The sequence below is a fragment of the Fusarium musae genome, chromosome 6 (assembly GCF_019915245.1).
Source record: "Fusarium musae strain F31 chromosome 6, whole genome shotgun sequence".
Lineage (NCBI taxonomy): Eukaryota > Fungi > Ascomycota > Sordariomycetes > Hypocreales > Nectriaceae > Fusarium > Fusarium musae.
In genome coordinates, this window is record NC_058392.1 from 602,168 (window position 1) to 619,559 (window position 17,392).

Here is a 17,392-nt window from a genome sequence, read left to right on the forward strand (position 1 = left end):
CAATGGCCTCTCCCAGTCATCAACGTCACAAAAGGCGATAGAATCATCGCAAAGGTGACGAATCAATTGGGGAACCAGTCAACTTCCATCCACTGGCATGGAATGTATCAGAATGGAACGAATTTCATGGACGGACCTGCCATGGTGACTCAATGCAACATTCCCACTGGCGCTTCCATCACATACAACTTCACAGTAAGTCTTATCCATGAAGTAGTGAAGGGAACAAAGGCTGATTCTTGACAGGCCGACCAAGTTGGGACTTATTGGTATCACTCTCACACAAGATCTCAATACCCCGATGGTCTACGCCAAGCCCTCATCATCCAAGATCCCAAGAATCCCTACGCGGATGAATACTATGAAGAGCGCGTCATCTCGCTCTCCGATTGGTATCACGACGAAATGCCTGTTCTCATGAAACAATTCATTTCCTACAAGAACCCCACCGGCGCAGAGCCCGTTCCAAACTCAGCACTCATGAACGACACGCAGAACATGACTCTTCCCGTTGAGCCTGGCAAAACCTATCTCTTACGGTTGGTAAATGCCGGTGCTTTTGCGTCCCAGTACTTCTGGATTGAGGGGCATACTATGAAGATCGTTGAAGTTGACGGCGTTTGGACCAAGCCCGCTGAGACGGAAATGATTTATATCGCTAGTGCTCAGCGGTACTCGGTTTTGGTTACGATGAAGAATGAGACTGGGGCGAATTATCCCATGATGGCCAGTATGGATACGGTAAGCTGACTTCTTCTGGAACCTGTGTTATTATCCAAACTCATCATTTGTATTGGTAGAGTTTGTTTGACTCTATTCCTGATGGCCTGAACTGGAATGTCACAGGCTGGCTTGAGTACGATTCAGACAAGAAACTTCCTCAAGCTGCTGTCTTGAACGACTTTGAACCTTACGATGACTTCAACCTTGTTCCCACAGACGGCGAGAAGTTGTTAGAAAAGGCCGATCACACTATCAGCTTGGATCTTACGATGAACAACCTTGGTGACGGCGCGAACTAGTAAGCAGCCCTGTCCTCTAGTCCATTCAGACTGACAACCTCTAGTGCCTTCTTCAACGACATCTCCTACGTGTCCCCCAAAGTCCCAACATTGTACACCGTTCTCTCCGCCGGCCAAAATGCTACTAATCCAACCGTTTACGGAACCGACACAAATTCCTTCGTCCTCAAACACGGCGAGATTGTAGAAATCATCCTCAACAACGATGATTCCGGCAGACATCCCTTCCATCTGCACGGTCAAAACTTCCAAGTCGTTCATCGCAGTGAAGAAAACGCAGGCCACTACAACGCATCATGGACAAATATCACTTACCCATCTGTCCCAATGCGAAGAGATACACTCATAGTGTATCCACAGGGAAACTTTGTTATTCGCTTCCCAGCTACGAATCCAGGTAGGCCGATATCAAACAAAGAGTGATGAGGTAGATCTAATGAGAATAGGTGTCTGGCTCTTCCACTGCCATATCGAATGGCATATGGACACTGGTCTTATGGCAACGATGATTATGGCACCGCTTGAGATGCAAAAGACTTTGACGATTCCCCAGGAATTTAAGCAGATTTGTGCGGATCAGGGGATTTCGACTGTTGGTAATGCAGCTGGCAATACTGAGGACTATCTGGACTTGACTGGGCAGAATTTGATGGTGCCTGCTCTGCCCGCTGGGTTTACCACGAAAGGTTACGTCGCTATGGTGTTTAGTTGTGTGGCGGGTGTCCTTGGGCTTGCCTCGATTACTCTGTAAGTTGCCCATTTCTCATCTGTGAAAATAATGCTAACGATTCTGCTTAGGTATGGCTCTGCACCGATTGCAGCTAAGTAAGAGAATAGTATACGTGTATCATAAAGAAATGGAATGAAATAATATTGGAACTTGTTCAGCGATATATTCATTTGGAAACCTGCTATGTGATCGAGCCGCTTGCTCGTACTTGAATCTTACTGAATGGCGAGCTAACCAATTGGAGACGGAGTAACATCATCAAAGTATTAGACATGATGCGACTAAGCACGAGACAAAGAATCATGAGAAGATTGTAAAGTTAAATAGTCAATACAGAGCTAAAACAAAAGAAATAATTACGAGCAAACTAATATTCCTATCTGAAACCCATTACACCTCACCATCTCCCCCATCGTAACCATCCAAATGTCAAAACGGTGATTAAAGACCCATAAAACCGTCTTATAGCCCATGCCGGCGCCAACAAGGGATCGTTCCTCGGAATAGGCTGAACTCGTGGCTTGACTGTCGGCTCCGGCTCCTGGCTTCAGGGAAGCACTCGGAAAGCCTCAACCTTGTCGGCAAGCTCGTCCAACTCCGCCTCAGTGGCCTTTCCACCAGAGTTGAACTTCTCTTGATACTCGTCAATAAGAGCCTTCCATCCATCGTTCCTGAGGTGTACCTTGGCCTCCAAGTTCGTAATGATAGTGTGGTTGGTCCTGGCCTCGCGATCTCTGTCAATGACCTGTCTTTGAGCCGTCTTGAGGTCGTCTTTGGTCTTCTCATGAGTGAGAGTCAGGGCCTCAAGCTCTGCTTTGGTCGTATCCAGCTCTTTCTTGGTGCTAGCGGCAGCGTTGACAGCATCGTCGCGCTCCTGCTTGATGCGTTCGTTCTCAGCCTGGGCCTGGGCGAGCTGGCTTTGGAGAGCCGCCTTGTCGAGCAGTGACTCTTGGAGCTGCTTGTCAAGGTCTGCATTCGCAGTGATAAGGGCACTGTTTGCCTGCTTCTGTACCTCGAGCTGATTCTCAAGCTCAAGAACCTTCCCAAGAAGAGCAAAAACCTCTTTTCGGAGAGTAATAATAATCTGGTTAAGCTCCTCCTTCTCACACTGAGCCTGGCTCAACGCATCATTGAGGCTTGCGATGTCAATGAGAAGCTTGTTGAGGTCTTGCTGCAGCTTGTTGATGACCTTGTGATCGAACCTGTCATCCTCCTTGAGATGCTCAATTCGGTCATTGAGTTGCTTAACCTTATCCTTGTACTCCTTGCTGGCATCAGCGAGTTTCTTGTTAAGCTGCTCGATGGTTGAGTTGGCCTTGTCCCGCTGGCCTGTGAGGGAAACAATCTCAGTCTCGAGGTTCTTTTTGTCCTTCTTGAGGGTCTCGACAAGAACAGTCTGCTTATGGAAATCGACATCCAGGGCAGCGAATTTCTGTGATAGGTCAGCAAAGGGTTATGAAGTGGAAGGACTCGAAGCACGTACGTTCTGGGCTTGGACAGTGAGGTATCCAGCTTGCTCAATGAAGGCCGCTCCATGCTTGAGGGTTTCAAGAAGAGTCTTGGGGAAGGGCATGGGGTCGAGCACACGGGGAAGAGTAGCCTGAGGCTGGGGCAGACGGAACTCGACCTCCTTCTTGGTAGGAGGGACCAAGTCGTCGGAGTCAAATGAGCTACATTGACGGTTATCATCACAGCACTTGAGTAGGATTCGAAGTAACACTTACTGCGCCTTGGGTTCAATCTTAGCCCTGAGGTTCAATTCGCCAACACTGATCTGCTTTCCGCCCTTCTTGATCTCAAGGCCAAGCTTCTGGGTCTTGCGGTTCCAAGAGCAGGTGAAGTCATGGACATTGCTGAAGGCGAACTTGGAGACCAAATCATCAGAGCTGATGAACTTCAAAGGGGCTCCCTTGAAGGCAGTGGTCTTGGCCTTGCCCGCAGAGTCCTTGGTCCACTGCCACGAAGATATGACAGGCTTGCCATCCTTGTAGTCCTCAGGGAGGATAACGATAGCTTGCTCATCAATAGCACTAGCACCGTCGTCGAATTTGATGCTTCCAGCCCAAATTCTGAGAGCAGCATCGTGGTCAACCTTGCCCTCAGGCTGCCACACTCGGTTCAGAGTGAAAGTCTTCAGGGTACCAGTGCTCGACATATCAACCTTGACCTTGGAATAGTTCTGCTCAGTGGTGATAGCAAAGTCATACTTAGCGCCGGAGAGCTTGAAGGAGATATCAGTGGTGTTGGAAAGCTGCTTCATATCTGAGACGACGATGGACTGGAAGAACTTGGCCTTTAGGACTCGGTTCCAGTCCTTAGTCCACTGGGTGAAGAGGTAGACGGGGTCATTGGCACGAACGGCACCGTGGGGGAAGATGATTGTGAAGGTCTCGTTCTCGGCATACCCAGGCCAGTCAAACTTTCCTTGGTAGACGAACATTATGAAGAGTAGTGTGAGATTTGGGATTAGAAGAAGAGAAGAGTGAAGGTAGGAGATGTAGTAAAGAGAAGAAGCTGATGTTGACGATGAACCGAATCTGTAGGAGATCAGCGCAGCTTTATAGACTTCGTCTATTGCTGCATAGTCTTTCTTCACCACGAACTAGTAGATTTCCCCTCAGCTCTGGCTGCAGAAATTATTGAACCCAACTAGGCCGAATACTCATCACATCCCCTCCACCCTCCCGCGCAGCATTCCGCATGGCGCTTGTGAAACCGTAAAGTCAACCGTGTAGCAAGCTGAACTCCCTCGACCATTCCCCATTCCCCATCCCGCGCCAAGTCACATCCCCAACACCACGCAAAGACCCTCGTGGCTAGCTGTGCGGCTTGAGACATTGATCCCTATCACCTTCAGCCCTCGCTAACAATTCCCAAACGCTCTCTCAAGGCTGAGACAGGCGCTGCTTAGACCAAGCTGAGGCCGAGGGAGCCCAATGATAAGGGTTCAATAGCGCGCGCCACGTGCGAGTCCAGCTCGCCACGGGCCGCCGAACGGTCGGGCCCAGACCTCGCCAATCACACAGACTATCTACCAATAAATGCAGGGCTAGCGGTGATGCTGCCAAATTGGAGCTGGGGCATAGACAGGCCGGGCTAGAACGCTGCGGCTGATGTGCGCGGGGAAGACAGATTAGGGATGGAGCATGCCAATTGGGGTTTCAGAGGCCAGCTGAGCTGCAGCGCTAGATTGGAAGAGTTTGGAGGACACGAACTGGCTGTTCACACAAACACGAATTGAGAGTTTTAGGGAAGAGCGTAAAAGTTTTGAGCTCTCTTGAAGTGATCACGTGTACGGAAAATTGTGCGATGTTGGTGAGAAAACCTTGAGATTGCTGGGTGCCCTACCAAGGTGGGTCCTACGAATAACTTCACTTCAATCACCACGTTCGGCTCAAAAAAACAAATGAAAGACACGCGAGAATGCCAACGGCTCACAGAAATTTTTATGATTGAACTTTTGTGAGTAACTCAGTTACTTGTTTAGTGAATTGTTTGCATTTTACCCCACGGACAACGATCCAGCATCCCCAATTGCTTCAACCTCTCTCAGCATTACCGCAATCTCTTCAATCCCGATGTCTCCATGCCTGAGGCGGTTTCGTTTTTGCCTTCATCTCCTTCTCAATCTTCCTTTCCAGATGCGATGACGCACTCATCATTGTTCGCCTTAAAGATCAGGCAAAAATTGAGGCTCCTTCTTCGTCCGTTCCTGGGCGTTATTCTCTGGCTGGCTGAGTGCCTTCTCGTTTCGATGCACGGGCCAAAAGCTCCGAGGGCTTCGTGTCCCGCTTCGGATATCGTTCGATCGAGGAGACTGAAGAAAGAAAGGTACCTGCCGTCCAAAAGAGTGCTTGGTGCCTGGGGAAGTACCTAGTGTTGCCTTGCCCCGAGTTACTCGAGTCTCGTTCTTGTGGGCGCGTTTTGGCGAGAAACATGGGGTTCTCATCGTGATTCAAAGATATCGCTCGTGTTGGGGCCGCATCTCTTCGTCTTCAAATCGCAGTTCTTCGGGAATCCTTTGGCCCAGCCTTACTGTGGGCTCACGCATCCAAGGCGTCGCTGCAGGTGATTGCTGTAGGGTTTCTTCCTTCCTTGTGAAGACTACCTTCCCGCTTGCATTGGGCCTTGTCTTGCCAAGAGGTTACGTACGTGCCTCGTCGTTGTGCCTTCCCCGGTGCGCAGTCTCGAGCGTGTGCCAAGAGGTCAGGAGCTAAACTCTGCGTTGAGATTTGATGTACAAGATCATTCAGATGGTCATTTGTGTGCGCTGCTTCTGCGACAATGTTAAAATGAGGCACTGGCCCTCGACGCATTCATCTTTTTCTCATTATCATGTATTGGGTCTGGACTCGAGGACCATTGCACGCTGTCTTGAGCGTTGTTCAAGGTGCTCGCACATGAACGTGTTTCGATATGGGAGGGTCCTTCCTCCCTGAAGAGGGTAGATGACCAGGTCGTTCGATCTTGATGGCGTCGCGTCATCTGTCACTGTCGGTGTTCGGAAACCTGCTCGCCTTCCAACTTCGATCTTGCACTTGCCTCTCTGCTCTTGATATTCATCGTCTTGGGGACCTTCGATCCTGAATCTGCCGTCTTCGCCTTCTTCTTTCTTCTCTTGATGGGATAAAGTGCAAGTACTCTCGTACTTTGCGGGCCTTTTGACCGAACACTCAAGATGCCAGCGCAGGTGTCGCGATACAGCAGTAGAAGTCCCACGCCGTAGGTCCGATCGAGTCCGCAGTACAACTTTTAATTAATTATCACTGCTTTCAGTTTTAGCATTAGATGAATCACGTCTCTATGCCTCTCCCGGTTCTAGCTGTCTCGTTGCGAGCCGTCATCTTGACCGTTGTTCGAACGCACGCGCGTGTCTCGCTGTCCAAAGTTCTTTCCTTCTTGAAGTGGGTAGGCAAGCAGATCGTTCGATTGGCGCCACCTGCCGATGTTAGTCTTCAAACAACTGCTCACCTTCAAAATTGGATCCTGCACCTGCCTCTCTGCTCTTCATGCTTCTGAAGTCGCCCCGGCGTCGGGGAGGAGCGGGAGTGCTCGCAGATGGGGTATAAGAGGCCGCCTCCCCCATCTTCGTCTTCTTCTTTTTTTCTTCTCTTCATCCCAACTGTAAAGTTCCGCCGGCCTGCAAGGCGCTGAGATCAAAAAGTCAGCGGCAGGGTTGTGCGCTCTGGGGCAACTTGCGCTAACCCCCCAGTGTCGCAGAAGGTAAGTACGGCACAATTTTTGATTTATTCTCACTGCTTGCAGTTTTGTCTACTCTCGCCGTTTCTCTGACCTGTCAGTTGATTCGGTTTGAATCCTTTTTTTTTCATTGCATTCACCGGCTTGCTGGTGGTGTGAAGAAGAAAACTTTGCCTTGTGATGTGAATGATGTGTGATGTTCCAGTGCCGAATCATGATTGCTGAGGATGGATCTTTGATGGCTGTGAAGATGTGCTGAACTTCGTGTAAAGAGTAGAGAGGGAATACAGTGAAAAGGGAATGAGTGAATGTAAGATAGGAAAGTAAAAACAAATACAAGAACCGAGAAACGAGCGAGGTGAAAACGTCAGTGAGAATACAGATGAAGAACTGGAGGGATGAGGGACGGGAGAGATGCTGTGTTTATAGGCAAAACCGAGAAACAAGCTTTCGTGGGAAGAGACCAAATGACCCCTCGGTCAGAATTTGGCTACGCGTTTGTCGGTGACTCATTGGAGGCATCCGATGTTACTTTACTTGCAGAAGTTTGTTGGAGCGCCACGTCAGTGGTTGGAAAGAGGATACTCGCGATGTGGACGAGAGGATCAGGTCGAGATGCAAAGCTTGCTCGTCAATCCAACGACCGATCGACACTGGATGCGTTACTTTGCATTTAAGGTCTACCATAGACCTTGGATTCCATCGCTGAACTTTGATGGACTGATGCGGGCGATTGATGGCTGACCAGGGGCTTGGCAGCTGGCAATACCTGTTGACGGCTGAGGCCCATGACAACAAACCACAAACCAGTCCCATCAAAAGCTCTTCAACAGCAATCTCGAGCCGCGCTCACCATGAAATTTACATTTGCAGTATCCTCAGCGGTAAAAAGCATCTCCCGTTTTAGTGTTGTTACGACACCCTCTTCTCCTCGGCGAACAAACCAGGGGAGCGGGTTGGCAACTGGTGACACCTGTTGGAGGTGAACAGCAGATGGCTCCCATCAAGCACGACCTCTCGCCACCTGTAGCATCAAACTTTCATCTATAGCGCTCTCAACAGTAGCAAGCCTCTATTGTCAACACGCCGCGTTGCGTCATCCTGCGGCCGATCCGAAAGTCTCTTCCATTGACCACCGAACATACCATCACGTCTTCTCCTCGCCGAACAAAGTACAATCGATCGATAACTATATAGACGCATCAAGTGAAAACTGCCGAGAATCGAGTCGAGTCTTCAACGATGATGCTACCATGTCCACGACCTCCCCCTCGGAGCGGAGAATGACCAACGCGAACACGATCCGCCTTCATCACGCCGCTCCAACAGAACACGAACCTTACCTTACTTCTTGCTCTAGAAGAAAGCTATCACCCGTAACCTTGCCTTTATGGCTGGCGGATCTTCCAGCCGGGCCAAGCGCGGATGCCGACCGGCGTGGAATCAATTGATCACGATCGAAGCCCAAAGAATCACGATCCAAGAATGACGGGAGTCATATTTCACGCTTCAGATTCTACAGTGGAATATAGAGGAGTCGATGGTCAGTATCAAGAGAAAGAGATACATGGCCTAGATCACAGCATCCTGTTTCCATCCAAGTACCCAATTGACCAACATCATCAACGGAGCTCCGCCGTCCTTTCTGCACAGCAACGCAATACAAAACCACCGCTTCGACCTCCCCCGCACTGTTCGACGCGAGTCTCAAACCCGCTGCAGGCCGACAGGCTACCCACGAGCAAGCTAGGTTCTCTCAGCCGCAAATCTCAACTGCTAATAACACTTCTAGCCCGCAACTTAAACATCGATACCACGATGACTGACCAATGGCCCCACGAGCAAGTATCTTTCCACCAAGAAGTTGTCGGCGGATCGGGAAAGACAGAGAAACACTAAAGAAGTCTGCAAATCGCGAGGGCAGCAACATTCGAGCCATGTTCTGCATTCACATCCCCGACGTACCCAAGCTTGCCGTCTCCAACTGAAGCGAATGCGACAGCGCTTTTCCCACCACTCGCGTTTTTTTGGAGACGAGACATTCGATTCTTCATCTGTCACATACCAGGAGTCTTCTAATGCGACATAGTTCACGAATAGAGCCTTTGTGCTGTATCGCGGAAAGATCTTTGCTCCCAAATCACTGTCCACCGCTTCGTCATTCAGCGCGAATGTCTCGCCAGTGTATGAGGCGCAACACCACCCTAAACCTGCTTGCGCGAAGAACGACCTGATATTCAGGGGTAGGACAAAGCTGAAAAAGCTACCCTTGACTATCGTCGTCCCACCTCCACGCATATATGAAAGGACGGCGTGCCAAACATGGGTGTTTTGATCCTCAGTCTATCCTTCATCAGTTATGAGGGTAGCTGCCGAGGTTGGGTGTCGTGAGAGTAAGCGCTCTGTTTGCTCTGCGTTCTCGCCTCTCAAGAAGTCGGCTTTTGGCCGAAGTTCGGACATGGGTGGTTCGAAGATACCATCTACATATGGCTTATGGTTGTGTGAGATGGCGAGGATCCACGGCTTCTTTACTGTGTTTGCCATTGTGCAGAAGCATGTGCAACAAGCTGTAGTTAGTCCCGCGGGCCCGGCACCGGCAATCTACTGAGTGTCTGTCTGTTATGCTTGTGTCACAGGCGATTCGGTAAGATCGCTTGCCCGGCTCTCGGCAAGGTTTATTAACATTTATTAGGATTGTGGCATCGAGTAGTTCGGCATCTGAAGAGCTTTTGGCATATAATGGAAACGGCATGGCCCGCGCGCCGAGAAAGATCGTGTTCCGGTCCTGGGCAGCCGCCCTGTCAGACGTAGCGGCCTGATCCTGTGTAGTCAGCTCCCAGATACCAACAGCAGAACTCTGACGACCGCTATCGGCCATTGGGTCTGTAGGTGTCTCGAACAAAGACAAGAAAAGCTCGCTTTGATCTGGAATGTTGACTTAGTAATAGGAATAGTTCTGCAACGAGAAGGATGTGATACCAAGTTGCCTCTTCAAGATATCTCGGGCGCGAAGTGCCATGCTGTCGGTGCTGTCGGTAGCTCCCAGATTGGATAGGCAGTCAACAGCTCGCTTCAACTGGCTCTTCCACGTCGGTGTAAGAGGGTGCGCTGGGTTAGATATGTAACAAATTGCTACTACGAATGTAGCTGTTACCAGGCAGTGGGTGGCACACCAGCCAAGACCCCTTAGGTGCTCAGGCTCCCTCTCGAGGTAGGCGCAAATAGACTCGACACACCGTTCAGCCACATCAAAACACGCTGAAATAGGCTCAATCGATCTGTCGAGAGTTCCCTTGTCTCTGATGATGCGAAACAAGATGGGTCTGTTGAGTATGATACGGAGGTGAAAGGACCGCCATATGAGTCCACTTTGGGATCTCAAAGCATGTCTCTAGCATTGCCTTCTCGTCAAAGTATGGGGGAAGGTCCCTACGCCACTGCGCGATACTCCTGTCGAGTGTCACAGCCCTTTCATGACCTGTTATCTGATGAGCAAGGAGTTCAACCTGAACCATATGGGCGATTTGTGCCAGCTTGACGTGCTGGATAAGACAGGCCATCGTGCTGGGGCCGTCCCTACTGTCCGGAAGGTTTTTCGTGTCCACAGCGAGGTCCTGGTCACTGAGGTTTGAGGGAGGTCGAACGTTGACTCCTACAAGAGATGCAGGAGGTCATCCCGGTTTCAGTTGCGCCCCAGATACAAAAACAAACAAGGTCCACCATGCTCTTCTGCGAATCTCCTTCATGAAATGGCTCGAAGACAGCAAGGAGAACTCACGATGAATACCGATTGCCAAAGCTATTCTCCAGTCGATTCCGATAAGAACGAAGCCTGAGTTTCACTTGCTTCGCTTTTGCAGGGAGTTGGCGCTGGACGTATCGGTCTCGTGACTCTCCTGGCGGCTCATGCGGCTGGCGCTGCTCCGATTGTCATGACGGATTTGGACGAGAATCGCCTAGCCAAAGCAAAGTCTCTCATTCCTCGGGTTCGTACAGTGCTTGTTGAACGAGGAGTGGATGCTGTGAATTTGGGCAAGAAAATGGAGATACTCTAGGCTAGGAAGCAAGACTGGTCTTGGAGTGCACTGGCGTGGAGTCCAGCATACATGCTGCCATTTATGTAAGTACCCCAAGAATTACTATATCCAATGCCTCACCTCAGCTGACACATGCTTCCAGGCTTCAGCTTTTGGTGGTGCCGTGTTCGTTAGCCTTTCTTTAAAAGACCTGGATCGACGTTTCTGTTAATGTCAACAGCGGCAGTATTTCGACAGATATCAGTGCATATCGGGCGACCCTTATCGGCAATTTGGGAGAAACTACCCTAAATATTGTACATGTAAGCTTAAATTAGTAGAGACAACTTAACCTTAGTATCCGTATGGTTTATTTGAATACGGATAGTTAGGGCTCCATGTGCAGGGGACCCCTATCACACTAAACCTGGCTAGTTGACTCTTGGCCTCCTCTGGGCTTATTCTGGCGACCAAAAGGAATTATTGAATCGTGGCGTTCGATAGAAACATGAAATATTTGCCAATGCGCCATTCAAATCACCGAATAAGTTATAATATAAAGGGGTATCCTTCCTGAATCTTCTTCGCTTCCTTTTTGTCTCAGTTGTACTCACTTTAGTCATTCTTTATCTGCGATAATGCGATCTTCGATTTTTTTGCGTCTAGCCTTTGGCCTGTTGACTGCCGGTTACGCGTTTGCGAGCCCGTGCAAACCAAGTGAGTGAGGCCTAAAAATATTCATACAATTTCCTGACCTTGTGATTAGGCTCATTCGCAACTACATCTGCAAGCTCTTCAGCTATTTCCATTGGCACTTCATCCGAAACGTCAATTGCATATTCTACCACAGATCAATCAGCAACAACTTCTGTTCTGTCCGAGTTATCCTCTGGAACTTATCCATCTTCGTCCGTCGAGCTGTCTGCTTCCATCGCATCTCAGATATCGGAAACTACTACAGAATCGAGCACAATCGAATCGACCACAGCAGAGCCCACCACATTCAAGTCTACCACCACCACTGCGGCTGCCTCAACGACTGAGACTATCCCCGCGCCAACTTTCAGTCTGTTTGCTACTGGCCAAGGCCCCGTAGAAGAAGATGGCCTTCATACATACGACAGTGAAGGTTCTGTCGCCGTGTTCGATCCCAACCCCATCTTTGGCGATGCTTCAGTACGACCCTACACCATCGACTCGCAAGGAAGACTTGTCAACGACCAGGGCTTCTTCCTTTGCGGATTCTACATTGCTACCAACGTCAATCTCGATTCGCCCGCATCAGTTGGGACCTGCACGAGCTCTGGACCGAAAAAGGCTTTTCTGAACTGCCAGCTTTCCACGGACCTCACAATTCAATGCTCGGTCCCTGGCCAGTCTTGCGAGGCGAACCTGATTGGTGAACCTTTGTGTGAAGAAACTAATGAACCATGGAGTGTTTGGTCTGTTGGGACTGTGGTTGTGGGTCATGGTTTGTTTATTGGGCCAAGCGACACTCCAGATTCTTTTGATACTATTGGGTTGCGCGTTGAGGAGGTGTAAAAAAAGCGAAGGAACATGGGCATTGTGTGGCCGCTAGCTTGAAGAGCTTGATGGTGGGACAGGCCATGGATGGTATTGGAGGGAATTTTATAGAGGGGATTACTGTATTATAATCGGATCTTTCGTTTCTTTGTTGTAGCAGGTAGTTCTAACATCAAAGAGTTAATCAATGTACTATACACACAACCGTGTGTCACTTTGGCTTCTCTTGAATATTCCCTGTCTTGCTCAATTGTTGGTGGACTCTGAGTGCTTAGTTGGCCTGAAATCAAGAGCGGACTAAAGTTATTTAGTACTGGAAGTGGATTTCTGCTCAACTACATATCTGGAACCCAATTTGAGATGCCGAAGTTCCTTCATACGATAATGGAGTAGAAATCACAAAGCACGAGCTTAAGACAGTTATTGTGACCAGGTAAGATGCGATATGAAATGGACTGACACATCGGCTCACGTCGCCAACATTCTATGCATTGGCATACCACAATCGGGTATGTGGTACGTTATGTACTAGACAGGTTGTCGTCGCCAACTTCCTTTACGTAACTCAACCACGGTCGATAGAACTCTGTGAAGCTGAATAAAAGCTTATATCGAGGTAGAGAAAAATATTGTGTTGTCATTCATCACCTGCGTTCGTAGCCTAAAGCTTAACCTTATAGGCCGCAGCCATCCCATAGTAGAAACTCTGTGAAGGAGCGCTGGCAATGGCTCGAGATTTATCAACCCACCCGAGACCCGAGATTGAATGATAAAAGACCAAAAGATCAGTAAGACTTAAAGGGCACGGTGATCGCGGTTAACACATAACAAGCTTTGACGATCTATCAACCAACAGGATCCGTTGGATGTTCCATGGCTAGTGTATTAACATATCTCAAAGACTTGCTCCGGAGACTGAGGTCCCTCGCCCCGCATAATGCCGCATACGAATCCATACCCTCTCATCACGAATCGATCACCTTGTGGCCGAAGGATAAACGGGTATGTGCTCCCAAAGGGGACGGAAACAATATCCCCTGGGTTAGTTGTTGAAACGCAACACCCGATAATACCCTTTTCCGTGATGAAGAGGCTTGAGTCAGGATAATTAAAGTCCCAAACTGGCTTGCCAAATTGATACCCATCCGCCTGCTCAGCCTCCTTGGATAACTCTGGAGGGATATACTGCTGATATGCCTGGTCGTTGAGGACAATTCTAAGATATGATACAAAGTTTTGCATCAGTATCCGCTCCTCGCCAGGATTGCTATCTTCGTTAAGTCCGAATGACAATGAAGTCGCAATTGCAGTCAGTTCGTCCCTACTGTAAACTTGGGTTGGTCGACCCCAGCGCAAATTCTCGAGAATCTTATGCCACACATGCCCTAGCTTAATTCGTCCCTCTTCCATCTTCATGTTGGCGTTACTGAAAAGGCTTTCATTGTACGTTTCGGAAACCTTGATCGAATCGAAAAGAACGCCGCGAAGAGCCAGAACCCTTGACTCGGCATTAATGCTCCACGTCGCTCTAGAGTCAAGTGATGGTCTCCAGGGCAGTGCTTTACCAAACCTGAAAGGATTTCGGAATAACATGGCCCGATCCCATCGTGGCACCCAAGTTGGGTGATCAGTGCCTCGAGCATAGAGCAACACATCTGTGTTCTGCATGTCGACTAACGCAGCAGCGACAGAGTCCATATAAACCTCCACTGTTGTTTTGTCATAGTCAGGATAGAGGAGCTCACTGCCACGTGTGATACTCATCAAACCATGGAGACCATATATCATATCTCTTGGGTCAGTGCTGGAGAAGTTTGACGCCAGATACAACATGTATAGCCAGTTCTTGGGCTTTCGCAGGCGCTCTGTGGTAGCAGTAGCGGCCCACCAGCATTTGGTGTCCGTAAACCCATAGGCTTTACTAAACGCTGGCTCCATGATGATGTAACCGGCGACAAGCTCAACCTGATCCCATTCGATTGTCGAATGGCCGCAATGAACAAGTCGAGACTGATTGGCGTTGATTTCTTGGATCACCCAAACCCGGGTGAAATAAGTGTGAGAATACAACCAAGCCAAAGATTTCCACATGTCCTTAGTGATGGCCTTGATTTCATTCGGCAACGGTATCAGACTTCTGTTCTGATATACGACCTCGTGATACACGTTTCCACGAGCGCTCAGTCCATTAGTTGAGATGCCAAGTTTTTGGCAGAGAAACTCGGAGATAAGCCGAATCGAGTTGATGGCAGTTTCTGCATCATTTTCTGCAGTATCTGGCCCGAGCCAGATTAAAACTGTCTTGGCGTTTTCGTAGATCTTCCGCATTTGTTTCACTTGGGCGTTGCGTTCAGGTATATGGGACTGGTCGATGCTAGGAGATCAGGCAGGTTAACAACGACACCACGATGCTGCCCTGAAACAAAGAAGTGCCTGGTCTATATAGCTTGTCTTTTTGGCCGCTAAAGGGGAGCCGAACCGTTGAATAACGTACCAAATAGCGTCTGCCCACAGAAACCGTGATTTATCTCGTTGTCTGAAGTGACCGAGTGCATTATAGAGGTTCTGAGTAACCTTGAGCCTTTTACCGTGGCATATTATATTGGCTTTTTGATTCAGGTCTCCCCATACATAGGAGATAGCTTCGTACTTGGGGATGCTAGGATCGGACCAAGAGGTCGGATGAACACGGCATTCGATGGGGTCTTTTTCATCGCCGGGGAGAAGCTCAGCGATCCGGAATGAGGTTTGCGTGCCAAGCTCTTGGTACGAATATCCAAGTTCGTGTTCAGCCATGGTGCTAGTGGCGGATACCCCAAGAGTGGAGAGTTAGACTTGTCGAGGGCTAGACAGATGTCACGTACTTCGGGCCGAGCCGCTCATCCACGCATGTAATTGAGTTATTCGGAGCCTGTGTGTAGTGAAGCTACGAGATCATATGCATATGATACGAGCTTGGTATTCAAAATGAGGCCGTCAACACGAAAACTCAGATTCTAAAGTTGATCGATTCAATATTGTGTTATATGTGCTACAGTGAGGCATTTTCAGTCTCCACTCAACATTTTCTGTGTTCCTCAGTTATCAGCGGGGTTATAACTGCCTGGTTGGCCAGATAACATCAGGCCACCGCCTTGTTTTATTATTAGCAACTTACCCCGCCTTATCAATAAGTACATCCAAACTTGATAAACCGCACAAGTTCAACCAACAGCAAACTGAACCACTATGGCTTCCACTACCCGTTTCAGACTCGTCTTCAACGTGCCCACATTATCACTGGCTCAATGTAAAGAGGCAATTTTCGCTGCTGGAGCAGGTCGCTATCCCGGCCCGGGTAACTATACCGAGTGTTGTTGGACCGTCGTAGGGACGGGCCAGTTTCGTCCTGGAGATGCAGCCAACCCGCATCTTGGCGAAGTCGGCAAGCTTGAGCAGGTTGAAGAGGCAAGGGTCGAAACCATTTGTGTGGGTGAAGAAGTTGCCAGGAATGCAGTGAAGGCTCTGAAGAGGTAGGCGCTTTCACTCCCTCATAGCTTCAGCCACTGCTAATACTTCTTAGCGCTCATCCCTACGAAGAGCCGTCTTATTCTGTGTATCGACTAGAGGACTTCTGAGAAGGAGAACCAGATAATGTGTTGTGTTAACTGGCTGGACGGGATCCAAGGCAGTCGAGGAAGGTTGACTTGAATAACAGCTGAAAACAACATGATGAATTTCTACTATGGGATAAGAGAAGATGAATTCGTATGGGTAGAAAGGAACAAAATCAGACCTAGGATGAATAGCCTATATCAAACGCCTCCAAGAATCCTACGGGTTCAACCGTCAATCTAGAAACTTGCGTCAGCTGACATTCACACCGAATGTCAGCATGGCCTTTTATATCGAACAGTCGTCTCTCGGATCTCGCTTCTTTGGTAGTCACCTAGAAACAAAAGAATATGCCCCGCAAAACTATTTCTAAAGTTGTGATTGCTGGCGTAAGTTAATCCTCACTAATAACGGCGGTGCTGAACATCTACAGGGCACCGGGCATCTCGGCCCACCGACCATTGGACACCTCCTCAAAAACGGCTTCAAAGTCAGCGTGCTGACGCGAAATCCATCTTGGTTCGATGCTATCGTCATCATTCTCAACCGCCTTGCGTACGACGGATCGGTGGTTACGATGCAAGCAGCAGCCAACGCTGGCATCTATCGCGCCATTCCTTCGTTCTTTGGGGTTTCGCTTGATAATCCAGAGATAGCAAGCATGCCGTTCATGAAGACTAAGCTACCCGTTCTGAACGATGTCTTAGCGAAGGCTGAGAAGGGTGAGATTACATACACAGGCATCAACACCGGTATGTTCCTCGACTGGGTGCTTGATGAAGACATATTTGTTGGTCTCTCAGGCAAAGCACCGACTCGCGTTGCGGACGGAAGAGACATCCCCATGTCCGCCACTACTCTTGATGACATCGGGAAGGCCATTTCCTCCGTGCTTCTCAGACCTGATGAAACCGTTAATAAGCTGTACTACATAAACCCTGTGGTCATGACACAGAATAAGGGTTTGGGGTATGCCCGTGAGGCTGCTCTTGGAGCAGAGTTTGCTGTTGAACAAGTCGACACGAAGGTGTTGGTCGAAGCTGCGTGGAAGCGGTACAACGAAGGGATACGAGACCGAGTTTCGGTGAAGGACTTTATTACTAGAGCTAGCTATGGCATGGGGAATGGGTTTTTTTCCAAAGATTGACAACGAATTTCTGGGGATTAGGCAATGGAGCGATGAGGAGCTTAAAGAAGAGATATTCAGGCGCGTGAATGCCAATCCGCCTGTTAGTCTCAAGGCCACGGAAGAGTAATTTGTATATCATTGAAATACCCTTTTCGAGTCCTCATTTACCGGTGATTCA

General features: G+C 49.0%; 5 protein-coding genes across 5 annotated transcripts; 3 read left to right on the forward strand and 2 right to left on the reverse strand.

Moving 5' to 3' along the window:
- Positions 1-126: 126 nt before the first annotated feature.
- J7337_008060 (uncharacterized protein) lies at positions 127-1,851 on the forward strand (the record flags this gene model as incomplete). Its single annotated transcript, XM_044825685.1, has 6 exons — positions 127-195; positions 247-741; positions 801-952; positions 1,067-1,419; positions 1,469-1,769; positions 1,821-1,851. 6 exons carry the CDS (start codon positions 127-129, stop codon positions 1,849-1,851), a joined length of 1,401 nt encoding a protein of 466 aa, XP_044678602.1.
- A 448-nt stretch (positions 1,852-2,299) lies between these two features.
- Positions 2,300-4,192, reverse strand: J7337_008061 (uncharacterized protein; the record flags this gene model as incomplete). Its single annotated transcript, XM_044825686.1, has 3 exons — positions 2,300-3,184; positions 3,236-3,422; positions 3,477-4,192. The coding sequence occupies 3 exons, from the start codon at positions 4,190-4,192 to the stop codon at positions 2,300-2,302; spliced, it is 1,788 nt and encodes a 595-aa protein (XP_044678603.1).
- Positions 4,193-13,376: 9,184 nt separating this feature from the next.
- J7337_008062 (uncharacterized protein) lies at positions 13,377-15,287 on the reverse strand (the record flags this gene model as incomplete). Its single annotated transcript, XM_044825687.1, has 2 exons — positions 13,377-14,865; positions 14,986-15,287. The coding sequence occupies 2 exons, from the start codon at positions 15,285-15,287 to the stop codon at positions 13,377-13,379; spliced, it is 1,791 nt and encodes a 596-aa protein (XP_044678604.1).
- Positions 15,288-15,719: 432 nt separating this feature from the next.
- J7337_008063 (uncharacterized protein) lies at positions 15,720-16,108 on the forward strand (the record flags this gene model as incomplete). The annotated part of the gene is made up of 2 exons (XM_044825688.1): positions 15,720-16,003; positions 16,054-16,108. 2 exons carry the CDS (start codon positions 15,720-15,722, stop codon positions 16,106-16,108), a joined length of 339 nt encoding a protein of 112 aa, XP_044678605.1.
- A 327-nt stretch (positions 16,109-16,435) lies between these two features.
- Positions 16,436-17,232, forward strand: J7337_008064 (uncharacterized protein; the record flags this gene model as incomplete). The annotated part of the gene is made up of 2 exons (XM_044825689.1): positions 16,436-16,474; positions 16,519-17,232. 2 exons carry the CDS (start codon positions 16,436-16,438, stop codon positions 17,230-17,232), a joined length of 753 nt encoding a protein of 250 aa, XP_044678606.1.
- Between the last annotated feature and the right edge of the window lie 160 nt (positions 17,233-17,392).